General features: G+C 44.3%; 1 protein-coding gene across 1 annotated transcript; it reads left to right on the top strand.

Annotated features, from left to right (window-relative positions):
* The first annotated feature begins 1,394 nt into the window (after positions 1-1,394).
* LOC125340169 (zinc finger protein 124-like) lies at positions 1,395-20,788 on the top strand. Its single transcript, XM_048331615.1, has 4 exons — positions 1,395-1,436; positions 4,267-4,393; positions 4,686-4,746; positions 20,270-20,788. Exons 1-4 carry the CDS (start codon positions 1,395-1,397, stop codon positions 20,322-20,324), a joined length of 285 nt encoding a protein of 94 aa, XP_048187572.1. The 3' UTR covers positions 20,325-20,788.
* Positions 20,789-20,855: the final 67 nt, after the last annotated feature.

Raw genomic sequence — 20,855 nt, 5'->3', positions numbered from 1 at the left:
CCAACCCACAGCTGGCCCACCGCTCTCCGTCCCGACCGACGGGCCTCCGCGCACGTGGCCGACGGGACTCGCCCTGCCCCCGCTCTCAGTTCCGGCCTGTTGCACGCGGTCGCCAGAGCGGCCCTGAGTCCCCGCACGCCTCCGCCTTTCTCCACACCGTGTTACCGAGCACCAGAAGCTTCAATTCCAGGCGGGTCTGTAATCCTAGCTACTCAGCAGGCTGAGACCTGAGGCTCGCGGTTCAAAGCCAGCCCGGGCAGGAAAGCCATAACGCGTTTAGTCGCTGGATGTAGAGCTAGCGCCCAGAGGCTCAGAGTCTACGCCCAGGCCTACAGTTAAAGACCCAGGACCGGGGGGGAAAAAAAAAGTTGTGATTCCAGTGAGATCCACTTGGTCACTTTTCACATTTTCAGCTCATTCTTGTGTGGTGTGGCGTCAGAAACGTACTGCCAGCTCAAGGTCGTCTATCTCTGTTACCTTTCACACATTCTGAATTGCACATTGCACATCTGCCTTCCTGATCCATTTTGAGTCCAGATTAATTTGAGTATAGATGGGCAGGAGGAGGTCCATTGTCGTTTGTTGAGAAGACCATACTTTTTTTCATTATTGCGTTTCCCTTGCTTTTTTGGTCAATGATAAATGTACTATTTTTGTTGTCTTATTTTTTGGTTTTCTTTTTTTTTTTTGCCAGCCTTGGGGCTTGAACTCAGGGCCTGAGCACTATCCCTGGCCTCTTTTTGCTCAAGGCTAGCACTCTGCCACTTGAGCCACAGCGCCGCTTCTGGACATTTTCTGTGTATGTGGTGCTGGGGAATTGAACCCGCACTCTTGCCACTAGGCCATATTCCCAGCCCTATTTTGGGGTATTTTATTTGGTCCTATTTGCTTATTCAAATATATTGTCTTGATTATTGTAAATAGCTCTGTATACTGGTTACTTTTCAGTATTGTTGGTTTTTTTGGTCTGTCCGTGCTGTGCACCCCCCCCCCCCCCCCACTGTAGAGTCACCTTTCTGCTTTTGAAAACACAAATTGTTAGCTTTTTTTTGGCCAGTTCTCGGGCTGGAAGTCGGGGCCATAGCACTGTCCCTTGCTTCTTATTGCTCAAGGCTAGCTGTTTGAATATATATCAAACTCTGCCAGAAACCACATAGACATACAGACACACAGGTACAGAAGAACAAAGGAAAGGTTTATTGCCAGCAAAGGGACTGGCAAGACTCCTTCTCACCAGGTAGGAGTGAGAAGTACCCTCTATTGTCTGGGGTGACTTATATAAGCTAGGAGGTATTGGAGGTGGGGACCTGGGTGTGGACCTGCAGACCAGGGGCTTTACCATGGTGGGCTCTAATTGATAGCTGCTGGCAAGGGGTCCTGCAGCTGCCTTGACCATGGAGGTCACTGTTAAGGGGATCTATTTGCCTTACATGGTGGTAAAAAGTACTAAAGGAGTGTCCTCTGGGGGGGTGGTCGGGGGTTACATGGTTGCCGCCCTTACTGCATGTGCCTGTTGTTGCTTAGGAAGGGAGCATGCTAAAGCTATGGGAGAGGGGGCTATCAGGCTTACGCTGGAACTCTACCACTTGAGCCACCACACCACTTCTGTCTTTTTCTATATATGTGGTGCTGAGGAATCCAACCCAAGGCTTCATGTATACAAGGTAAGTACTCTGCCACTAGGCCTTATTCCTAGCCCCAGCTTTCTTATTTATTTTTGGTGCTGACAATAGAGCTTGAACTCAGGGTGTGGGTGCTGCTTCACTTCTTTGCCTTTAGGAGATGAGATGACTTTCCGGTGTGCTGGTGATCCTCAGCACAGCCTCCTGAGAAATGTAGGATTACAGGTTATTTATTATGACTGTTGAGTCATTGTTCAGGTTGACACCTGGCAATTTAACCTTGAAGTTTATAATCCACAATCAAGATATATCCATTTTTATGGTTGATTTTTCAATTTTTTTTAGAAAGTGTAGGTTTTGATTCTTGTTAGGTTTATGTATAATACTTTCTTGATATTCTTGGTTTTTGGCTTTACATTTTATATGCAGTAATTGCTGACTGCCAAAAATGATGGACTTCTGTATATCAGTCTCATATGCTACCAATTTATCTGAATTGGTTCCTTCAATTTTTAGTTAGCTATCAGCATTTCTGGGATTATTTTCATGTGTAAATGGCCCCCATTTCTCTCTTGGTATAATTTTTCTGTAATTCTTTGAATGATAACATTTTATTCAGTATGTTGATAGGATACATTAAATTCATGAAATTTTGATTTATGATCTGCAGAATTCCCCCTCCCCCCTTTTTTGGCTGGTCTTGGGGCTTGAATTCAGAGGCTGGGCCCTGTCCCTGAGCCACATTTTTGGTCAATGGTAGGTTCTACCACTTGAGCCACCAGCCACTTCTGCCTTTTTCTTCTGGGTAGTTTATTGGGGATAAGCCTGGCCACTGTCCCTGAGATTTTGCTCAAGGTTCGCACTATAGCATTTGAGCCACAGTGCCACTTCTGGCTTTTTCTGTGTATGTGGTACTGAGGAATGGAACCCAGGGCTTCATGCATGCTAGGCAAGCACTCTCCCTAAGCCACATTCCCAGCCCCGGATCTCAGCCTTTTGAGTAGCTAGGATTATAAGCATGAGTCACCAGTATCTGGATCTATTTTTAGAAGCTTGGATTTAGTTAGCACACCCAAATACAACGAATATATATATATATATATATATATATATATATATATATATATATTTGCGGGTTTTTGTGTTGTCCTTCTGTCATTTTCTGTAATGACCACTTAGTTTAACTAGTAGGGTAATGTGCTTCAATGAGAAAGTATTCCTCCTAAGATTCTCAGTGGCTAGCCTGAGACTTTGAATGAGCCAAATGAGCCAATACTATGTCCTGTTCCCCCCCCCCCCCCACCTCACTGCTTACTAAGTATGATATAAGAACTTTTCTGTTTTTAAAAAAGCTTTGGTGTAGATCCTGGTACTTGAAATCAGCACCTGGTGTTTTCCCTGTTGCTCAAGGCTGACATGCTTAACATGTGAGTGACAGTTCTACCTCCATCCTTTTGGTGCTTAACTGAAGGTCAGTGTCTTGAACTTGCTGCTTGGGTTGGCTTTTAACTGTAATCATCCTTCTTAGTAGTTTGGATTACAGGCATGAGCCACTAGTGCCTGGCAAAAATTTTCCTTTTTATTTAAGGAAAAAATATTGTTATTATAAAGGTGATATATAGTACTTACAGTTACATATGTCAGGTTAAGGCTAGTGCTCTATCACCAGTAACACTTTCAGTTTTCTGGTGGTTCATTGGATATAAGAGTCTCACATACTTTCCTGCCTAGACTGGCACTGAATCACATCCTAAGATCTTACCCTCCTGAGTAGCTAGGATTACATGCATGAGTCACTGGTGTCCATATTCCTTTTTTTTTTTTTTTTTTTTTTGGACAATGTGACCCGCTTCCCTTGTTTTCTCTTAGTTTTTCCTTCTAGTCCCTACCCACAGTTTATGTACTTCATTGCTGCACTTAAGTTTATTTTTAAACAATTATTAGTTTAAATTAATTGTATAAAGGATCTTTATATTGGTATGGTATTTACAACATACATACAATGTTCTTTAATCAAATTCACCCCATCTGTATTTTTTCCTAATAGTTTCCCTCCACCCTCTGCTTTTTAACTTTTTGCTGGGCTTCATTATGGTATGTTTTTATACATAAATAGTGTGCCTCTCCATTCACCCTCCCTGCTTATTTCCCCCTCCAAACAGGTCCATGTCATGTTCCTCAGCGGTAAGCACTATGCCACTCAGCAATATCCAAGCCCCATGGTCACACTTGTAGAGCATGAGTTCATAAGGACTGGCAGTGTCATGACTGCTAATAGGAATTTTCTTATGCACCTCAGGTGGCAGGACTTGGTTATAACAGGTTCTAGTGATCGTCTCCATGAAGAATTTATGGTTAACAGCACATGTTATTTATTGGGACTATTAATGAGAGGAACATAATACTTTGTATCCATATTGAGGTAGTATGTGTGCTTTAAAAGACAAGATACATGAAAATCTTTAGACATTTTTTACATATGTATTACGTGTATCTTCTACATCTTCATTCCTCAATAGTTCTATCTCTAGAATTATGTGGGAATAGCTAGTCAATTGGAGACCAAAGAATCATTTATGAATTGTTGTAGATTTATACTACTGTAAGCCTTACGTGTTCTGTACATGTATTTGGAATGTTTTAGGAGCCTTTCAGCTTCAAGGATGTGTCTGTGAAATTTTCCAAGGAGGAGTGGGCTTTGCTGGATCATTCTCAGAAGAGTTTCTACAGAGATGTAATGCTGGAAACCTTTAGCAACTTCAGCTGTATAGGTAAGAATATCATCCTTTCAGACAGGCATTGGTGGCTCATTCCAGTAATCTTAGCTACTTAGGAAGCTGAGATATGAGGACTGTGGTTCATACATAGCCAGCCTGGCTGGAAAGTTCATGAGACTTTATCTGTGGTTAACCACCACAAAAGTCAGAAGTTAAAGTTGCCTCAAGTGGCCTTGAGCACTAGCCTTGAGTGGAAAAGCCTAACAAGAGCATTAGTCCCTATGTTCCATTAAATTAGTATTGCTTTTCTATAATTTATAACTGATAATTTTTGGATTACATTTAGGTACAAAATGGACAGACCTGAACAGGAATGATCAGCACAAAAATTCTCAGAAAAATCTCAGGTAATTCACATACATAAAAGGAATCAATGTTGGTACTAGGACTGTGTCTCAGTTGAACAGTGCTTTCCTAGCATGCCTGAAGTCCTGGGTTTGATTCCTTGTTACGATATAAAGAGAAAAAGCTGGAAGTGGCTCAAGTTGTAGGGTATTAGCTTTGAGAATATGAAGCTCAGGGACAGTGCCAGGGTCCTGAGTTCAAACCCCAGATCTGGCAAAAAAAAAAAAACCAATTAATGTCTTTTGACGAAGTCTTATGTATCATGACGTTTTAAAAAGATGCAAAAGGCTGTGTGCTATAGTACTAGCTACTCAGGATGCTGAGATCTTAGTGTTAGAATGCTAGTCTTGAGTAGATAAAGTTTGGGAACAGTGCCCAGGTCCTGTGTTCAAGCTCCAGGACTGGCACCCTCAATGTATGAAAGAAAAGGAAAGAAAACAAATGAGCACAGCTTTTAAGTCTTTGAAAAAAATATCAAAAAAATAAATTAAAATTTGTGCAACATTTCACTTGCAAACAGTACTTAAAAAAGTGAAGTGATGGGGCTGGGGATATAGCCTAGTGGCAAGAGTGCCTGCCTCGGATACACGAGGCCCTAGGTTCGATTCCCCAGCACCACATACACAGAAAACGGCCAGAAGCGGCGCTGTGGCTCAAGTGGCAGAGTGCTAGCCTTGAGCGGGAAAAAGCCAGGGACAGTGCTCAGGCCCTGAGTCCAAGGCCCAGGACTGGCCAAAAAAAAAAAAAGTGAAGTGATGATAGCTCCATGGAATCCATGTTGCCGAGTGACTAAAACATTTACTTCTATACTATTCCTGTGTAGCACAAAAGTAATACACTTTACCTTATTTGGGGAGCAGTGTTATGTTTAAGAGCTCATTAGTAATGTCTTGTTATTTTTTTATAAAAGCTATATGGCAGATAGACTCTAGTTTGTGTGGAGACACTTCAACTGATTCTGAGTCTTAATATAAGTGATGACTATGAGTAAAAGAATGTGAATACTGTGTGAAGATTTTCATGGCTTGGTGCTGGTGGCTCACGCCTGTAATTCTAGCTACTGAGGCAGTTGAGATCTGAGGATCATGGTTCAAAGTCAGTCTGGGTAGGAAATTCTGTGAGACTCTTATGTCTAATTAACCAGTAGAAAACCACAAGCTCTTCAAAGTGGTACAGTGCTACTCTTGAGCAAAAAAGGTCAGGCCCTGAGCTCAAGCCCCATGACTGACAAAAAATTTTTTTCATGTATAATTCATTTTTTTATTAAGCATGTAATATCTCAATCTTGGTACAAATATGAGCATAAAGAATACAGAAGCAAGCTATATAAATGTAAAAAATGTGGGGAAATATTTATTTCTCACACAAGTGTTCAACAACAAATGGCATCTCACAATGTAATTGGACCTTATAAATGTAAGGTATGTCTGAAAACCTTTGATACCTCCAGTTCGTTTCAGGTACATGGGCACACGCACCAAGCAGAATCACAGTACAAATGCCAGCCAAGCAAGAAGTTCTTTGCTTGTCATAGTTCACCTCAACTGTATCAGAATAGTCAGAAGCAGTGTGGTAAAAGTCTCAGTTGTCCTAATGCTCTTAAAGTACCTGAAAAGAAAAGATCTCATACTGGAGAAAAGCCCTATGCATGTAAACAGTGTGGTGAATCCTTCCAATATATCTGTTACCTTCGAGCACATGAACGTGTTCATGCTAACTTAGGTGCCTATGGATGTAAGCAGTGTAGGAAGACCTTCAAGTACCTCAGAGGCCTTCGAGTCCATGAAAGGAAACATACTGAAGTGAAATCCACATGTAAACATTGTGGCAAAAAAGTCAGGTCTAGTTACCTTCAAATACATGAAAGAACTCATACTGGAAAAAGTCCTTATAAATGTATACGATGTGGTAAAGTTCTTGCTTCTTTGGGGTCTCTTAGAAGACATGAAATAACTCATACTGGAGAAAAACCCTATGAATGTAAACAATGTGGCAAAACTTGGTATAATTCTTGTGATCTTCGAGTACATGAAAGATCTCATACTGGAGAAAAACCCTACGAGTGTAAACAGTGTGGAAAAGCCTTCAGATATGCCAGTTACTTTCGCGAACATGAGAGAACACATAGTGGTAATCCCTGTGAATGTAAACAATGTGGCAAAAGTCTCAGTTCTTCTAATGCTCTTAAACTACATGAAAAAAATCACATTGCAGGAAAACCCTATGAATGTAAACAGTGTGGAAAAGCCTTCAGACAAGCCAGTTACTTTCGAGAACATGAGAGAACACATAGTGATAATCCCTATGAATGTAAACAGTGTGGCAAAAGTCTCAGTTCTTCTAATGCTCTTAAACTACATGAAAAAAATCACATTGCAGGAAAACCCTATGAATGTAAGCAGTGTGGAAAAGCCTTCAGACAAGCCAGTTACTTTCGAGAACATGAGAGAACACATAGTGATGATCCCTATGAATGTAAAGAATGTGGCAAAACTTTGGGTAGTTCTCATGGTCTTCTAGAACATAAAAGATCTCATACTGGAGAGAAACCCTACGAGTGTAAGCAGTGTGGAAAAGCCTTCAGATATGTCAGTTACTTTCATCAACATAAGAGAACACATAGTGGTAATCCCTATGAATGTAAACAATGTGGCAAAAGTCTCAGTTGTCATAATGCTCTTAAAGTACATGAAAAAAATCACATTGCAGGAAAACCCTATGAATGTAAACAGTGTGGAAAAGCCTTCAGACAAGCCAGTTACTTTCGAGAGCATGTGAGAACACATAGTGATAATCCCTATGAATGTAAAGAATGTGGGAAAACTTTGGCTAGTTCTAATAGTCTTCGAGTACATAAAAGATCTCATACTGGAGAAAAGCCCTATGCATGTAAACAGTGTGGTGAATCCTTCCAATATATCTGTTACCTTCAAGCACATGAACGTGTTCATGCTAACTTAGGTGCCTATGGATGTAAGCAGTGTGGGAAGACCTTCAGGTACCTCAGAGGCCTTCGAGTCCATGAAAGGAAACATACTGAAGTGAAATCCACATGTAAACATTGTGGCAAAAAAGTCAGGTCTAGTTACCTTCAAATACATGAAAGAACTCATACTGGAAAAAGTCCTTATAAATGTATATGATGTGGTAAAGTTCTTACTTCTTTGGGGTCTCTTAGAAGACATGAAAAACTCATACTGGAGAAAAACCCTATGAATGTAAACAATGGCAAAACTTGGTATAATTCTTGTGATCTTCGAGTACATGAAATATCTCATACTGGAGAAAAAAACCTTATGAATGTAAACAGTGTGGAAAAGCCTTCAGATATAACAGTCAACTCCATGTTCATGAGAGAACACATAATGGAGAAGCACCTTATGAATGTAAATAGTATGGAAAAACCTTTAGATTCCTCAGCTATGTTTGGGTATTTGAAAGTGATGCTGAAGAAAAAAACCTATCAGTGTAAACAATGTGGGAACTCTAAAGAGACTGGTGAGTAAATGAATACATAGAAAAGCCCAGGTGCCACTGACTTATACCAGTGATATTGGCTATGCAGGAAGCTGAGCTCTGAGGATTGGGACTCAAAGCTAATCGAAGCAGAATAGTTCACAGATGGACCTAGAACAAATCATCTAAACTCAGAGATAAATGGTGCATGTATTCTCTGATGTGGAAGCTGGGTCTAATATATATCATTAAATTATAAATTCTACACTAGTAGGCATTTATACAGAGAGATCAAAGGAAACTCTTAGTAGAGGAACACAATCACAATACCTATGTCCCTCTGACAATAGAAAATGTTTATGAAAATGAGCTCTAGGAAATGGAAGCCAGGTTTTCCTTGTTGCCCCCCCTCCCGTTTTTTTGTATTGTGTGTCTTAGGAACAGGTAAAGGAGTGCACAGAAATGGAGGAACAAAGCTGAACAAATGTAGCAGTGGTACTCACTAGACACTGTTGAAAATAAACACTGTACAACTTGTGGATGGTGATGGGAGGTTGGACTAGGGGAGAGTTAGGAAGGAAGTGACATTACCCGAAAATAAGTGTACACTTTACCTGACTTGTTTAACTGTAAACCCTCTGTACATCACCTTGATAATCACAATGAAAAATAAAAAGAAATGGTATTGTGACTGGGTGTTGCAGTTGCAATTGCTGCGGGTTAACTGGCTCCATAGTACATCTATGTACTAAACATATGTAAGCACCACCAACTGCTCATGGCTTTCTCTGGCGATTTGCAAGTGTTGACATAAATGGTTAATTGCCTCTGTCTCAGGAGACTGAGATCCAGAGCATGGTGTTTTGAATCCAGCCAAGGCAGACTGTTCACTAAAAACACTAGTAAAAAGCAGTGTTGGGGTCTGTCTCAAGTGGTGTAGTGCCAACCAAGCATGTGTGTGAAGCAAACTTCGAACTGTAGCACCTCCAAGATCCCTGTTTTATACTCCCTATGTGTTATACTCAAAAAGGCACAGAAAATAGCAGGGTTTTTTTTTGTTGTTGTTGTTGCCACTCCTGGGCCTTGAACTCAGGGCCTGAGCACTGTCCCTGGTTTCTTTTTGCTCAAGGCTAGCACTCTGCCACTTGAGCCACAGCGCCACTTCTGGCAGTTTTCTATATATGTGGTGCTGGGGAATCGAACAAGCACTCTTGCCACATGGCCATATTCCCAGCCCAGAGTTTTTTTTTTTTTTAATGTGGAGAGGGACCAGGTTTATTAAATGAGAAAGCTCATAAAAATCTGTCATAATTTGCACACTAACTTGTAAATAACACCAGTTCCTGGCCAGAGCCAATTTTCACTTCTCTTTGCCAAGTATATATATTTTAACTTAATCTGTTTCTCCTCATCTCTAATGACTGAACTCTGGGTATTAGTCCTATCCTTAAATTTTTTTGTACTAGGCTATTGCTCTTATCATGTTAAGTGCAGCTCACCTTCAGAGTAGCTAGGTTCATAGGCATCAGCCATCAGTGCCCAGTAGGTAATTTTTTTAGTATTTTCAGAGCTGTGGACTGAACTTGGCCTTGTACTTACTAGCACTCTTTCACTAAGCCAAATCACTTGGTTTATAGCTAGGGTTTTAGGGCTAGGGTTGTTAAGGTGAAGTTTAGGGTGGTGAGTGTGTGTTGAGTTTTTTGGTGAGGGTTTTAGGATGAGGGCGAGGCGGCCAGGGCCAGGGCCAGACCTAAATACTAGTAAATAAGTGCCTTGATGATACACACAAACCTCAGCCTACATGCAAGTAATTACTTCACAAGTTACCTAAATAACAAAGTTTCATATTATCAGTTGTAGGTGCTCAGAAAATAGATATACAGTAAATCTGCTTAACTATGTTATAAACTACTTACTGTAGTGCACATCTGAATAAAGTGATAAGCTTATCTAAGTTCTGGTGGCTCAGACCCAGCTTCCTCGGATAGCTCTTGGTCCCAGATGTCCCAGGTTTTGACCTAAAAGAGGAGAGGGACCCCTTCCATCCCAGGGCCTGGGCAGCAGGACAAGCAGCCATGGGTAGAGCGGTATCCTAAGTTCCGAAGACAAACACCCTACTTGGGCCACAATGCAGACCACCACCAGAAGCGGTCCCGGTCCACAGTACAACCTTCTAAGATTTCCAAGAGAAGCTCCCCAAATCTCCAAAGCACCCAAGCTAGGCTGCCAAACTCTCCAGAGACAAAGCACCCGTTAATTCCTAAGAACGGAGATTCAATACATGTATAATAAGCCACTGAATGACCTGAGAGACACACAGTCCAAAGATGTGAACAAGGAAGGAAAGAAATGTAACTAATTGTTGAATCTCTACAGTGTATTTTAGGTATTAGTAAGGAAACTGCCCCGCAGTTCTGATTTCATCTACCATTTCTACATTCTAAAATATATTTTATGGTTGGCTATTGAATCCTGGCCACTCAAACGTGCTAGCCAAGTCTTCTTGAATGACTTTTATATTTTGTTAATTTCCACATTCTCAGTCTGAAGTTTGGGAAGCCATTGTAGAATTAAAACATATCTTATGCTGTGACCCATTCATTCTACCTTTAGGTATTTCCCCAGTAGTTGGACTCTGCCCTATGCTCAGTGACTCCCTCAGTGCTTCAATGAGAAGGCACCCAAGAGAATATCAGTAGGAACCTGTGGAAATTGTCCATACAGAGTCAGATTGGGATTCTGTGGTGCTGCCCCAAGTGCTAGGTCGCCCTCTGCTGTTTACTTGGGAAATGACAGGTGTGACATGTGAACAAGTGTGGAACAGTGTTTTTTCCCCTTAATTCTGTGTGGGTGCTGTTGATAGGGATTGAATTTAGGACTTGTGTGCTGTTCTTTAGCTTTTATACTTAAGATTGTGCTGTACTGCTTGAGCCACAGCCCATCTTCTGGCTTCCTTTTGTCTAAGAGTGAGTGTGTGTGTGTGTGTGTGTGTGTGTGTGTGTGTGTGTGTGTTATTTTGTCTTTGTTTTCCAGCATGAAATTAATCTTTAAAGGTCTCCTTACTCTGTTTCTAGAATATTATTTGGGCAAACAGGGATGAGGTCAGAGTGAGGGAAGGAAGGACGCAGGGAGGGGGAGTGAGTGCAGGGTTTTCATTCATTTTTTTGAAGATAGCGCTTGTTGCCTATGAATTCCTGGCCATTGTTTTCCATGGCTGTTTGCCTGGCTCCCTGTTTTTTAAATTTTTGAAAGAAATACTGGTTGATGAAGTCAGGAGAAGATTGAATGTTTTAATTTAAATTCATCCTTCAACTAGATTGCTGTAAAGGTCTAACAGAGTCCCATGTGCTAACAAAGGTATTTCCCCCTTCTACCTGGAAAACGGAATAATGAATAAACATCAATTAAAAACCCAGCCTGCTTATTGTTTTGTTTTGCTCTCTAGTCTTGTCTGTCCTCTCTGCTCTCCCTCCCTTTGCCCCCTCATCTGCCAAGTCTGATTGTGACAGTAATCTGGGATGAATGTAAATGGCCATGTGATGCCCCTAGCCGCCGTCCCTAGCAGGTGTCCCCTTAAACCTGCTTGTGCCAGTGTGTTTGATAGTTCTAGGGGCAGGAGAGACCCTGGAGGCTTGTGGACTGTCCTGCACCAGGCCCTGGGTTGGAGCAAAGGCCTTCTGTTAGGCAGGCTGTGCAGGAGGTCCGCTGGTGGGGCCTCAGGAAGCTAGAGGTGCAGGGGCAGGGCTTATGGGGTGTCCTAGCAGGAGAAAGGCCAGGCAAGAGCCAGGAAGCTAGAAGTGCACTGGAACTTATGGGGCATCATAGCTGGAGAGGGGAGGGGCAAGGGCAAGAAAGCTAGAGGTGCAGGGGCCGGACTTATATGGGGCCTTAAAACAGGAGAGGGGCAGAGAAAGCTGAAGGAAGTGAGAAGTCAAGGGGCATGGCCCTGGCACTGTACTGGTTTAGGTGATTTCTTCCTGGGACTGGTAGTCCTGCCAGTAGCCTCCATTTTTTGGTTTGGGCCTATAAAGCTGGTCAGACTCACTGTAGTTTTGTGGTGGGTCTGAGCTTCTGTATACCTGTCCTATCAGGCACCATCCACTTTTCTGTGTGGGGAAGCCTGGAAGTACACTGACCCTGCACAGATGCGGCGTGTGTGTGGAGAAGGCCTGACCCAGGTGCACCAAGCTGACTTTGAGGCAACTCTGGAAGACAAGCAGAGCTAAGTGGAGCTTCCTGGCAGGTGGGGCCAGGGCATGGGTGTGGTGTGGCTGTGAAAGTGTGTGGAGGAGCGCGGCCTATCCCTCCTGTTTGCTTGTTTGTGTTCTTCCTGATGTGGCTTTGGTGAGGCTAGGCCTCTGGAGCCTGCTTGGTGTCAGTGCAGAGCTTTTAGCTGGTGCTTTTACTCTTGGCAGGCCCAGGCCACGGTTGTTGGGTGTGTGAGAGAGTGGGTGGAGAATCGAGGCCTGCCTCTCCTGTTTGCTTGTTTGTGTCCTTCCTGAAGTGGCTTAGGTGGTGTGGCTAGGCCTCATCCACGCCTCCAAAGCGGGCTTCCAGTCAGTGTAGAGCTGTTAGCTGGTGCTTTCAGTTTTGGCAGGCCCAGGCCATGGTTTTGGGGTGGTTTATGGTGTTGAGCTTATGGGTCATCAAAGCAGTAGACAGGTGGGGCAGAAGCAAGGAAGTAGAGGTGAAGGGGCGCTGCTTATTGGGCTTCAATGCAGGAGAGGGGAGGGGCAAGGGCCTGGAAGTGAGAGGTGCAGGGGCAGGTCATATTGGGCATCACAGCAGGACAGGGGTGGGGAAACCGGAGCACTGGACTGGTTTAGGTCGGTTTTGCCTGGGACAGGCCAGTCACTCAGCTCCTTACTGTGAGGTCCTATTTTGTCCTATAAAGCTGGTCAGGCTCATCAGTTTTTGGTGTTGGTTCTGGGCTTCTGTACTCCCGTCCCACCAGGCAGCAGCCTATTTTCTGTGTCGGGAAGCCTGGAGGAATGTTGCACTGATGGTGCTTGTTTGTGGAGAAGGCCAGACCCAGGTGCACAGATCTCACCTTGAGTCAACTCCAGAAGACAAGCAGAGATAAGCCAAACTTACTGCCAGGTGGGGCCCCAGGGCATGGTTGTGGGATAGGTGTGAAAGTGTGTGGAGAAGCGAGACCTGCCCCTCCTGTTTACTTGTTTGTGTCCTTCCTGAAGTGGCTTAGGTAAGGCTAGGCCCCAAACCAGGCCTCCGGAGCTGTCTATTAGTGCCAAACCTTTAGCTGGGGCAGGCCCAGGCCTCGGTTGTGGGGTGGGTGTGAATGTGTGGAGGAGCTCGGCCTGCCTCTCGTCTTTGCTCGTTTGTGTCCTTCCTGAAGTGGCTTTGGTGAGGCTGGCCTCAAACTAGGTGTTCGGAGCCTTCAGCTGGTTCTTTCAGCCTTGGCAGGCCCAGGCAATGGTTGTGGTTGGCTGTGAAAGTGTGTGGAGGAGTGGGGCCTGAGGTACACGGGCAGGGCTTATGGGGCATCACAACATAAGAGGGGAGGGGTAAAGGTGAGGAAGTGATGTGAAGGGGCAGGGCTTATGGGGCTACACAGAATAAGAAGGGAGGGGAATTGAGGTAAAGGGGTGTGGCTTGGGCTATGGACTGGTTTAGATCAGTTCTGCCTTGAACAAGCCGACCTGCCAGGTAGCTAGGAAGAGCTCCTTTCTCCTTTCTCTAGTTGTGTTTGGGCCTACAAAGTTGGTCAGACTCAGTGTGGTTTGGTGGTGGGTCTGGGTTTCCTCATGTAGCAGCCAATTTTCTGTGTGGGGATGCCTGGAGGACAGTGCACAGATGCAGCTTGTCTGTGGAGAAGGCTGGACCCAGGTGCACAGAGCTGACCTTGAGGCAACTCCAGAAGACCAGCAGAGTGAAGCTGAGCTTCCTGCTTGGTGTGGCCCAGGGCATGGGTGTGGAGTGCTTGTGAAGCTGAGCTTCCTGCTTGGTGTGGCCCTGGGCATGGGTGTGGAGTGCTTGTGAAAGTTTGTAGAGAAGCACAGCCTGCCTCCCTTGTTTGCTCCTTTGTACCCATTCTGAAGTGGCTTTGGTGAGGCTAGGCCTCAAACCAGGCCTCTGGAGCTGGCTTCGCCAGTGCTGAGCATTTAGTGGGCTTTCAGTTTTGGCAGGTCCAGGCCACTGTTGTGGGGTGTTTGTGAAAGTGTGTGGAGGAGTGTGGCCTGCCTCTCCTGTTTGCTTGTTTGTGCCCTTCCTGAAGTGGCTTCGGTGAGTCCAGGCCTCAAACCAGTCTTCTGGAGCTGGCTCCCAGTCAGGACAGAGCTTGTAGCTGGTGCTTTCAGTCTTGGCAGGCCCATGGCATGGGTATGGGTTTTTATTGCCTGCCTGCCTGCCTCTGGGTTGGTTTGTGTCCTTCCTGAGGGGCTTTGGTGAGGCCAGTCCCCAAACCAGGCTTCTGGAGCTGGCTTTTACTTGGCACTTTCAGTCTATGCAGGCCCAGTGCATGGATACAGGTGAGGGACAGTGTGGGGGAATTAAGTCGTGCTTCTCCTGAAGTGCCTTGGGTGAGGCCAGTCCCCAAACCAAGCCTCCGGAGCTGGATCCCAGTCACTGTCAAGCTTTTAGCTGGCACTTTCAGTCTATGCAGGCCCAGAACATGGGTGTGGGGTGTTTGTGGTTGTATATGGAGAAGTGCAGCCTTCCTCTCTTGTTTGTTCATCTGTGCCCTTCTTGTGGTGGCTTCAGGGTGCCTAAGCCCTGAAGTAAGGAGGTCAGGTCTCTTTGGTGCCATCTTGGCCACATGTTGAATTGTAGGGTTTGTCATCTCTTCTTCATGGTAGAGGGAGGGAATTCTGACCCTCTGTTGATGGTTGTGTCTGAATTCCTGGCGACAGGTGTGAGCACACTTCCCTTATAGGTTACTGAACCTATCAGTCCAGTGCTTTGGAATAGGAGCTTCCTATTACCCTGTCCCCTGGCTTTACCTTATTTAGGGTAGGGCCAGACAAGCACTGGTGCCATTACACCATGCCACACATGTCCGTGTTGCATCCTGTGTCCTGTCTCCTGGCTTATCTCTGGTCATCATGGTGTCCCAAATCAGCTCTTGGAGCTAAATTTGTTAGTATAGCTTTTGTTTTTTCTTTCCTCTCTGGCCTGTTTCCTAACAGTGATAAATATATTTGGGGGCAGCAGGCCTTTGTAACAATTGGCTGCCTATAGACTGCTAGCATTCTAATAAAGACTCCAAGATTTGATTCTTCAAAATGTGGTTTCTCTGATAATTTACATTATAACAGTCCCAAACCAGGCTTCTGGATCCAGCTCCCAGTCACTGCAAAGACTTTAGATGGTGCTTTCAGTCTAGGCAGGCTCAGGGCATGGTTGTGGGGGTACTTGTAAAAGTGTGTGTAGAAGTCTGGCCTGCCTGTCTTGTTTATTCCACATTTATCTTGGCATACCAAGGTATTGTGTGTAGTTTTTGGAGCATGCCTTACCATCCAGGCAAGCACCTTTATACTGAGTCCTGTCCCCTGGTGATCTCAGTGGACCATTACTGCCCCCTGTCCTGGCATGAGATCTGTCTCATTAGGAGCTGGATGGAGGTAGGAGAAGGCAGGAGCAGAAAGTGTGGTCTAAATGGCTTTTTCTCCCCCCCCCCCCATCAGCCATGGCTCTGATCGTACTCTACAGAGGAGAGGCCTAAGTGCTGAGGATTGGAATGGTAGGTGTTGGATCTAGGTGTCCAGTCCAATGTAGTATGGGCTCAGTGGACCCCAAGAAATCTTGGTTTGGAGAACGTAGACCTCAACCCAGGTCTTGTATAGGGCACGGAGTTTAGGATTGAGGGAATGTGTGGAAAATGTTTTTTCCAGATGTCTGTAATCCTATGTACTCAGGAGGCCAAAATCTGTTGATTGCAGTTCTAATCCAGTCCTGGTAGGAAAGTCCATGAGGCTCTTTATCGTCAAGCAACAACCACAAAGAAACCTCCAGTAGAAGCAGAGCTGTGGCTCAAGTGGTAGATTGCCCATGCAAGCCCCAGGACCAGCCCCAAAATATTTTGTGGGGCTCGGAATGTGGCTTAGTGGTAGGGTGCTCGCCTAGCATTCATGAAACCCTGTGTTGGATTCTTCAGTACACATACACAGAAAAAGCAGGAAGTTGGTCTGTGGCTCTAGTGGTAAGAGTATTAGCCTTCAGCAAAAGAAGCTTAGGAACAGTGCCCAGACCCTGAGTTCAAGCTCCATGACTGGCACAAACAACTACAACAACAACAAAAAATTTCATTTTATCATTATATTTATAGGTGTTACACACATTTATTTTTTATTTATTTAAAATATTTTTCTTAGCTGGCTGTGGGGCTTGAACTCTGGGCCTGGGTGCTGTCCTTGAGCTCCTCAGCAGAACGCTAGTGCTCTACCACTTGAGCCACAGCGCCACTTCTGGTTTTCTGGTGGGTCATTGGAGATAAGTGTTATGAACTTTCCTGCCTGAGCTGGCTTTGAACCTGGATCCTCTGGTCTCAGCCTCATGAGTAGGTAGGATGACAGGAGTGAGCCACATTTTATTAGGGATACAAAAGTATTTCACTTTCTTTTTTGTGAGTTCCAGTGGTATTGTGTTCCAGAGCCTTCCACAAACTAGGCAAGTACCTCAGCTCTTAGCCCTGGTTATTTTTATGCCACCTTTGGTTTTCATGATTTCCAACCTTTGTAGGCATTTTGAAGAGAAAATGCACAGAGTGTCTGGATAAAATGTGTAGAGCCTGGAAGCTTGGAATCATGAATTGAGGTCTGGCTCTATAGCCCAAAGTAGAACAGTGTTGATGGCCCTCATTAGAACCTGCTCTGGAGAACTCATGCCTTGCCCAGGCTCCTGCCCTCTGTTCCTTTCATGTCCATTCTGGGGCCTGGGTCAGGGGTTGGGGTTGGATGGGGTCAGGGCGAGGGTGGCGGGGTTGGGGTCAGGGGTCAGGGCGCTGCTGATGCACACGCCTCCCTGCACGTGCCACCTGTGATGTCTCCATCTCGTGCTTATGCCTGAGTTCAAGCCCCGGACCAGCACAGAAAGATATTTGGGGGTTGGAATGTGGGTTAATGGTAGGGTGTCTCCCTAGCATTCATGAAATCCTGCGTTTGATTCCGAAGTACCATATACACAGAAAAAGCAGGAAGTGGTGCTGTGGCTAAAGTGGTAGAGTACTAGCCTTGAGCAAAAGAAGCTCAGGGACAGTGCCTAGACCCTGACCTCAAGCTCCAGGATTGTCAAAAAAAAAAAGATTTTCATTTTTATCATATGTGTCTTACACACGTTTATTTTTTATCTTATGTAACTCAGTTTATTTTGAAAATAATCTTTTCTTAAATATCCTTATAATTTGAGGTGAGGTAGTTACTAAATGCTGATGAAGGAATAGTTACCAACATATCATTACAGCACACCAACCTAATGGCACTCTTCAATTTTTAAAACTTCATGGCTGGTCAATTTTGGTTGGACACTTGAGTTGCATGTGTATGGAAAACATTCTCTCCACTGACTGAAAGTTACCTGCATACAAGTGTACTTCCAATATAGAATTCAATTCTTAAAGGCAAAGTGGCTCATATTGGAGCAAATAAACTGACTCCCATGAAATAAACTAAATAGAAAGCAACAAGTAGTAAGAATACTAAAGATTTATTCCACCCGTCTTCCTCTTATTTTGTGTTTTTATTTTGTATTTTGAGGCATGTTATAGCCCAGGCTGGCCTTGAACTTATGACCCTCCTGCTTCAGCCTCCCTAGTGCTGGATTTACAGGCACCACCATTCCTTGCTTGTATCTTAAACATACAATTGTGCTCTATGAGTAAACTGAATTAAAACATTTCTGAGAGCAGAGGAGCTGCCATCAGGAGAGCTATTGTGACTATGATCCCAAGTCAGCAAGGTACAAGGTAAGCAGGTGCACTGGGCAGTGCTTGGCATGCAACATGCCAGGTAGACCATACTGTCCAGGTCTTCCTGAGCTCAGGTCATTATTACTTCATAGGGTTGTATTTTGTTATTCGCTATTTCCTTGTTCCACTGTTTTGTCATCAGGAGAAAATGAGAAGTCATTTAACTTCCTGGGTAAATAAAACTAATTTTTCACCTACAATTATGTTTAAGAGTAAGTCAGCTGAAGAAACAACAGGGGCTGGGGCTAAGGAAAGCTTCTACACTTATGCACAGGACTAGTGGGTGAGTTGTTGGCTTTGCTGTAGGCAGTGCTAACCTAGTGGTCCTTCTCTAGGAAGGCCTTGTAACACCGGAGGCACTGCTGATACACCACCTCGAAGTCATAGTCGTTTCCATAGGGATCTTCAATCATGAGTTGTTTTTGTGGATCATAGCTCCCAAGTAGTTCAATTTTAGCTTTGCAGTTTTTAACTTGATTACTTATCCTATTCAAATCTCTCAGATTGGGGCTGGAGATATGGCCTAGTGGCAAGAGTGCCTGCCTCATATACATGAGGCCCTGGGTTCGATTCCCCAGCACCACATATACAGAAAATAGCCAGAAGTGGTGCTGTGGCTCAAGTGGCAGAGTGCTAGCCTTGAGCAAAAGGAAGCCAGGGACAGTGCTCAGGCCCTGAGTCCAAGGCCCAGGACTGGCAAAAAAAAAAAAAAAAAAAAACAACAAAAAAACAAAACAAAACAAAAAAAACAACCCCAAATCTCTCAGATTGCTTTCATCCCTAGACAGCATGTAGTCGAATGTAGCAAAGTCATTTTTGGTGAGCTGTCTTTTCTTATGGCCCATACTAATGTCATGATTTCTTAGGCAGCTCATAGCTCTTGGATCTGGGGCATGATCCACGTTCCAGTCAGAAACAGCATCATTGTCCATGGCCCAAATATCTGAAACGTTTTGGTCAGCTACAAGTTTTCTGAAAACTGCTTCTGTGATGGGTGAACAGCAAATGTTACCTAGATACACAAATGGTACGGATTTGGGACTCTCTTCAGCTATCTTCCTGGGTGGTTGCTGGCACCTATACATTTATTTTTAAACTATTATTTATTTAAAATTTTTTTCTTTGCCGAATGTGGGGTGTGAACTCTGTGCCTGGGTTCTGTCCTCCAGGTCTTCAGCTGAAGACTAGTGCTCTACCACCTGAGCCACAGTGCCACTTCTGGTTTTCTGGTGGGTCATTGGAGATAACACTCTTATGAATTTTCCTGCCTGAGCTGGCTTTAAGCCTGGATCTCCTGTTCTCAGCCTCCTGAGTAGCTTGGATGACAGGCTTGAGCCACATTTTATTAGGCATGCGAAAGTATTTCATTTTCTTTTTTGTGAGTTCCAGTGGTATTGTGTTCCAGGGCCTTCCACAAGGTAGGCAAGTACCTCAGCTCTTAGCCCTGGTTATTTTTATGCAGCTTTTGGTTTTCCTGATTTCCAGCCTTTGTAGGCATTTTGAAGAGAAAATGTACAGAGTGTCAGAATAAAAACTGTAGAGTCTGTAAGCTTGGAATCATGAATATAGGTTCTGGCTCTATAGCCCAAGGTAGAACAGTGTGGATGGACTCCATTAGAACCTTCTCTGGAGAACTCATGCCTTGCCCAGGCCCCTGGTCTCTGTGTTCAAGCTGCATCAAATTTTCATTTATACTTTCTTGTCCATCCTGGGGCCTGGAGAAGGAGGTGAAGGCATGTATGAGGAAGGGCAGCCTATCTTTTACTGCTTTGTAAGTTGGTTGGTGCTGATCAGAACAACTTCAGTGACCTTAGTCCCCTGCCCAAACCCCCGAGTCTTTGCTATGCATTCAGTTCGGCTTTTGGTCATGTCCTGCTCTTTGATTGTGGGTTAGGGGCTGAGGGGCTGTGTGGAAAATGTTTTATTGTTATTGCATAGGTCTTACACACCAATGCATTTAAATTTCTTTTTGGTGAATTTAAAATTTATTGTGTTTCAGTGCCTCCCACAACCTGGCAAGCAACTCAACACTGAACCTCACTCCTTTAATATAACCCAGTCAGTTCCTTTAGACTGGTTTTATTCAAGTTTTCTAGTAAGGAGCTTCTGTGTGACTTTGTTTTGTTCTTTCCCTGTTGCCTATATAGGATCCTGCTTCCCTGTGGAGTAGTTCCAGCATACCCATCCTTTGTTGCCTGTTGATCTCTTCTGACTGTAAGTACTTTCAGGGCAAAATGTGTCTAGTATCAGATGAAAACATGGAGTAAATGCACTTGGAATTTTGAGTGTAGTATCTGGAAGTATTGCCCAATGTAGAAGAGTGGCTCGAATGACACCCCCTCCCCTTAAGAAGTGACACCCATTTAAAAACATTCTGAAGTTGACATTACTGTAGGTCAAGGTTCTAAGACCCTCTAATCATTGAATCACAATCATATGAGGAGGCATCAGGGAGAAGGTAACAAGGACCTGGTATGAAAAGATGGCCACTGGGTTTAATTTAGGAGCTCAGTAACCAGTGTGGCTGTTACTGAAGCACCCAGACCCTGGCTGGTCATGCTCCAAGGTAGTACTGGGTGATGAGGGACTTGAAATCTATGCTGAAGTAGTGCCCTGGTGTTACCAGGCAAATGGCCTCTCAAACCCTGGGAGCTATCCCTTATGCTCATTAGTGTGCAGTTTCAGACATGAATTCCACCTAAGTAGCCACACAGATACTTGGGGCCTCAATTG

The sequence above is a fragment of the Perognathus longimembris genome, chromosome 22, assembly GCF_023159225.1.
Source record: "Perognathus longimembris pacificus isolate PPM17 chromosome 22, ASM2315922v1, whole genome shotgun sequence".
Classification (NCBI taxonomy): domain Eukaryota; kingdom Metazoa; phylum Chordata; class Mammalia; order Rodentia; family Heteromyidae; genus Perognathus; species Perognathus longimembris.
The sequence above is the reverse complement of the archived record's forward strand: the minus strand, read 5'-3'. Positions and strand labels throughout refer to the sequence as shown.

Coding starts and splice junctions, on each gene's coding strand:
- LOC125340169 (XM_048331615.1), top strand. CDS start 1,395: ATGGAGGTCACTGTTAAGGGGATCTATTTGCCTTACATGGTG. Junction 4,394..4,685: donor TAGCAACTTCAGCTGTATAG/GTAAGAATATCA, acceptor GATTACATTTAG/GTACAAAATGGACAGACCTG. Junction 4,747..20,269: donor AATTCTCAGAAAAATCTCAG/GTAATTCACATA, acceptor TTGCCTATATAG/GATCCTGCTTCCCTGTGGAG.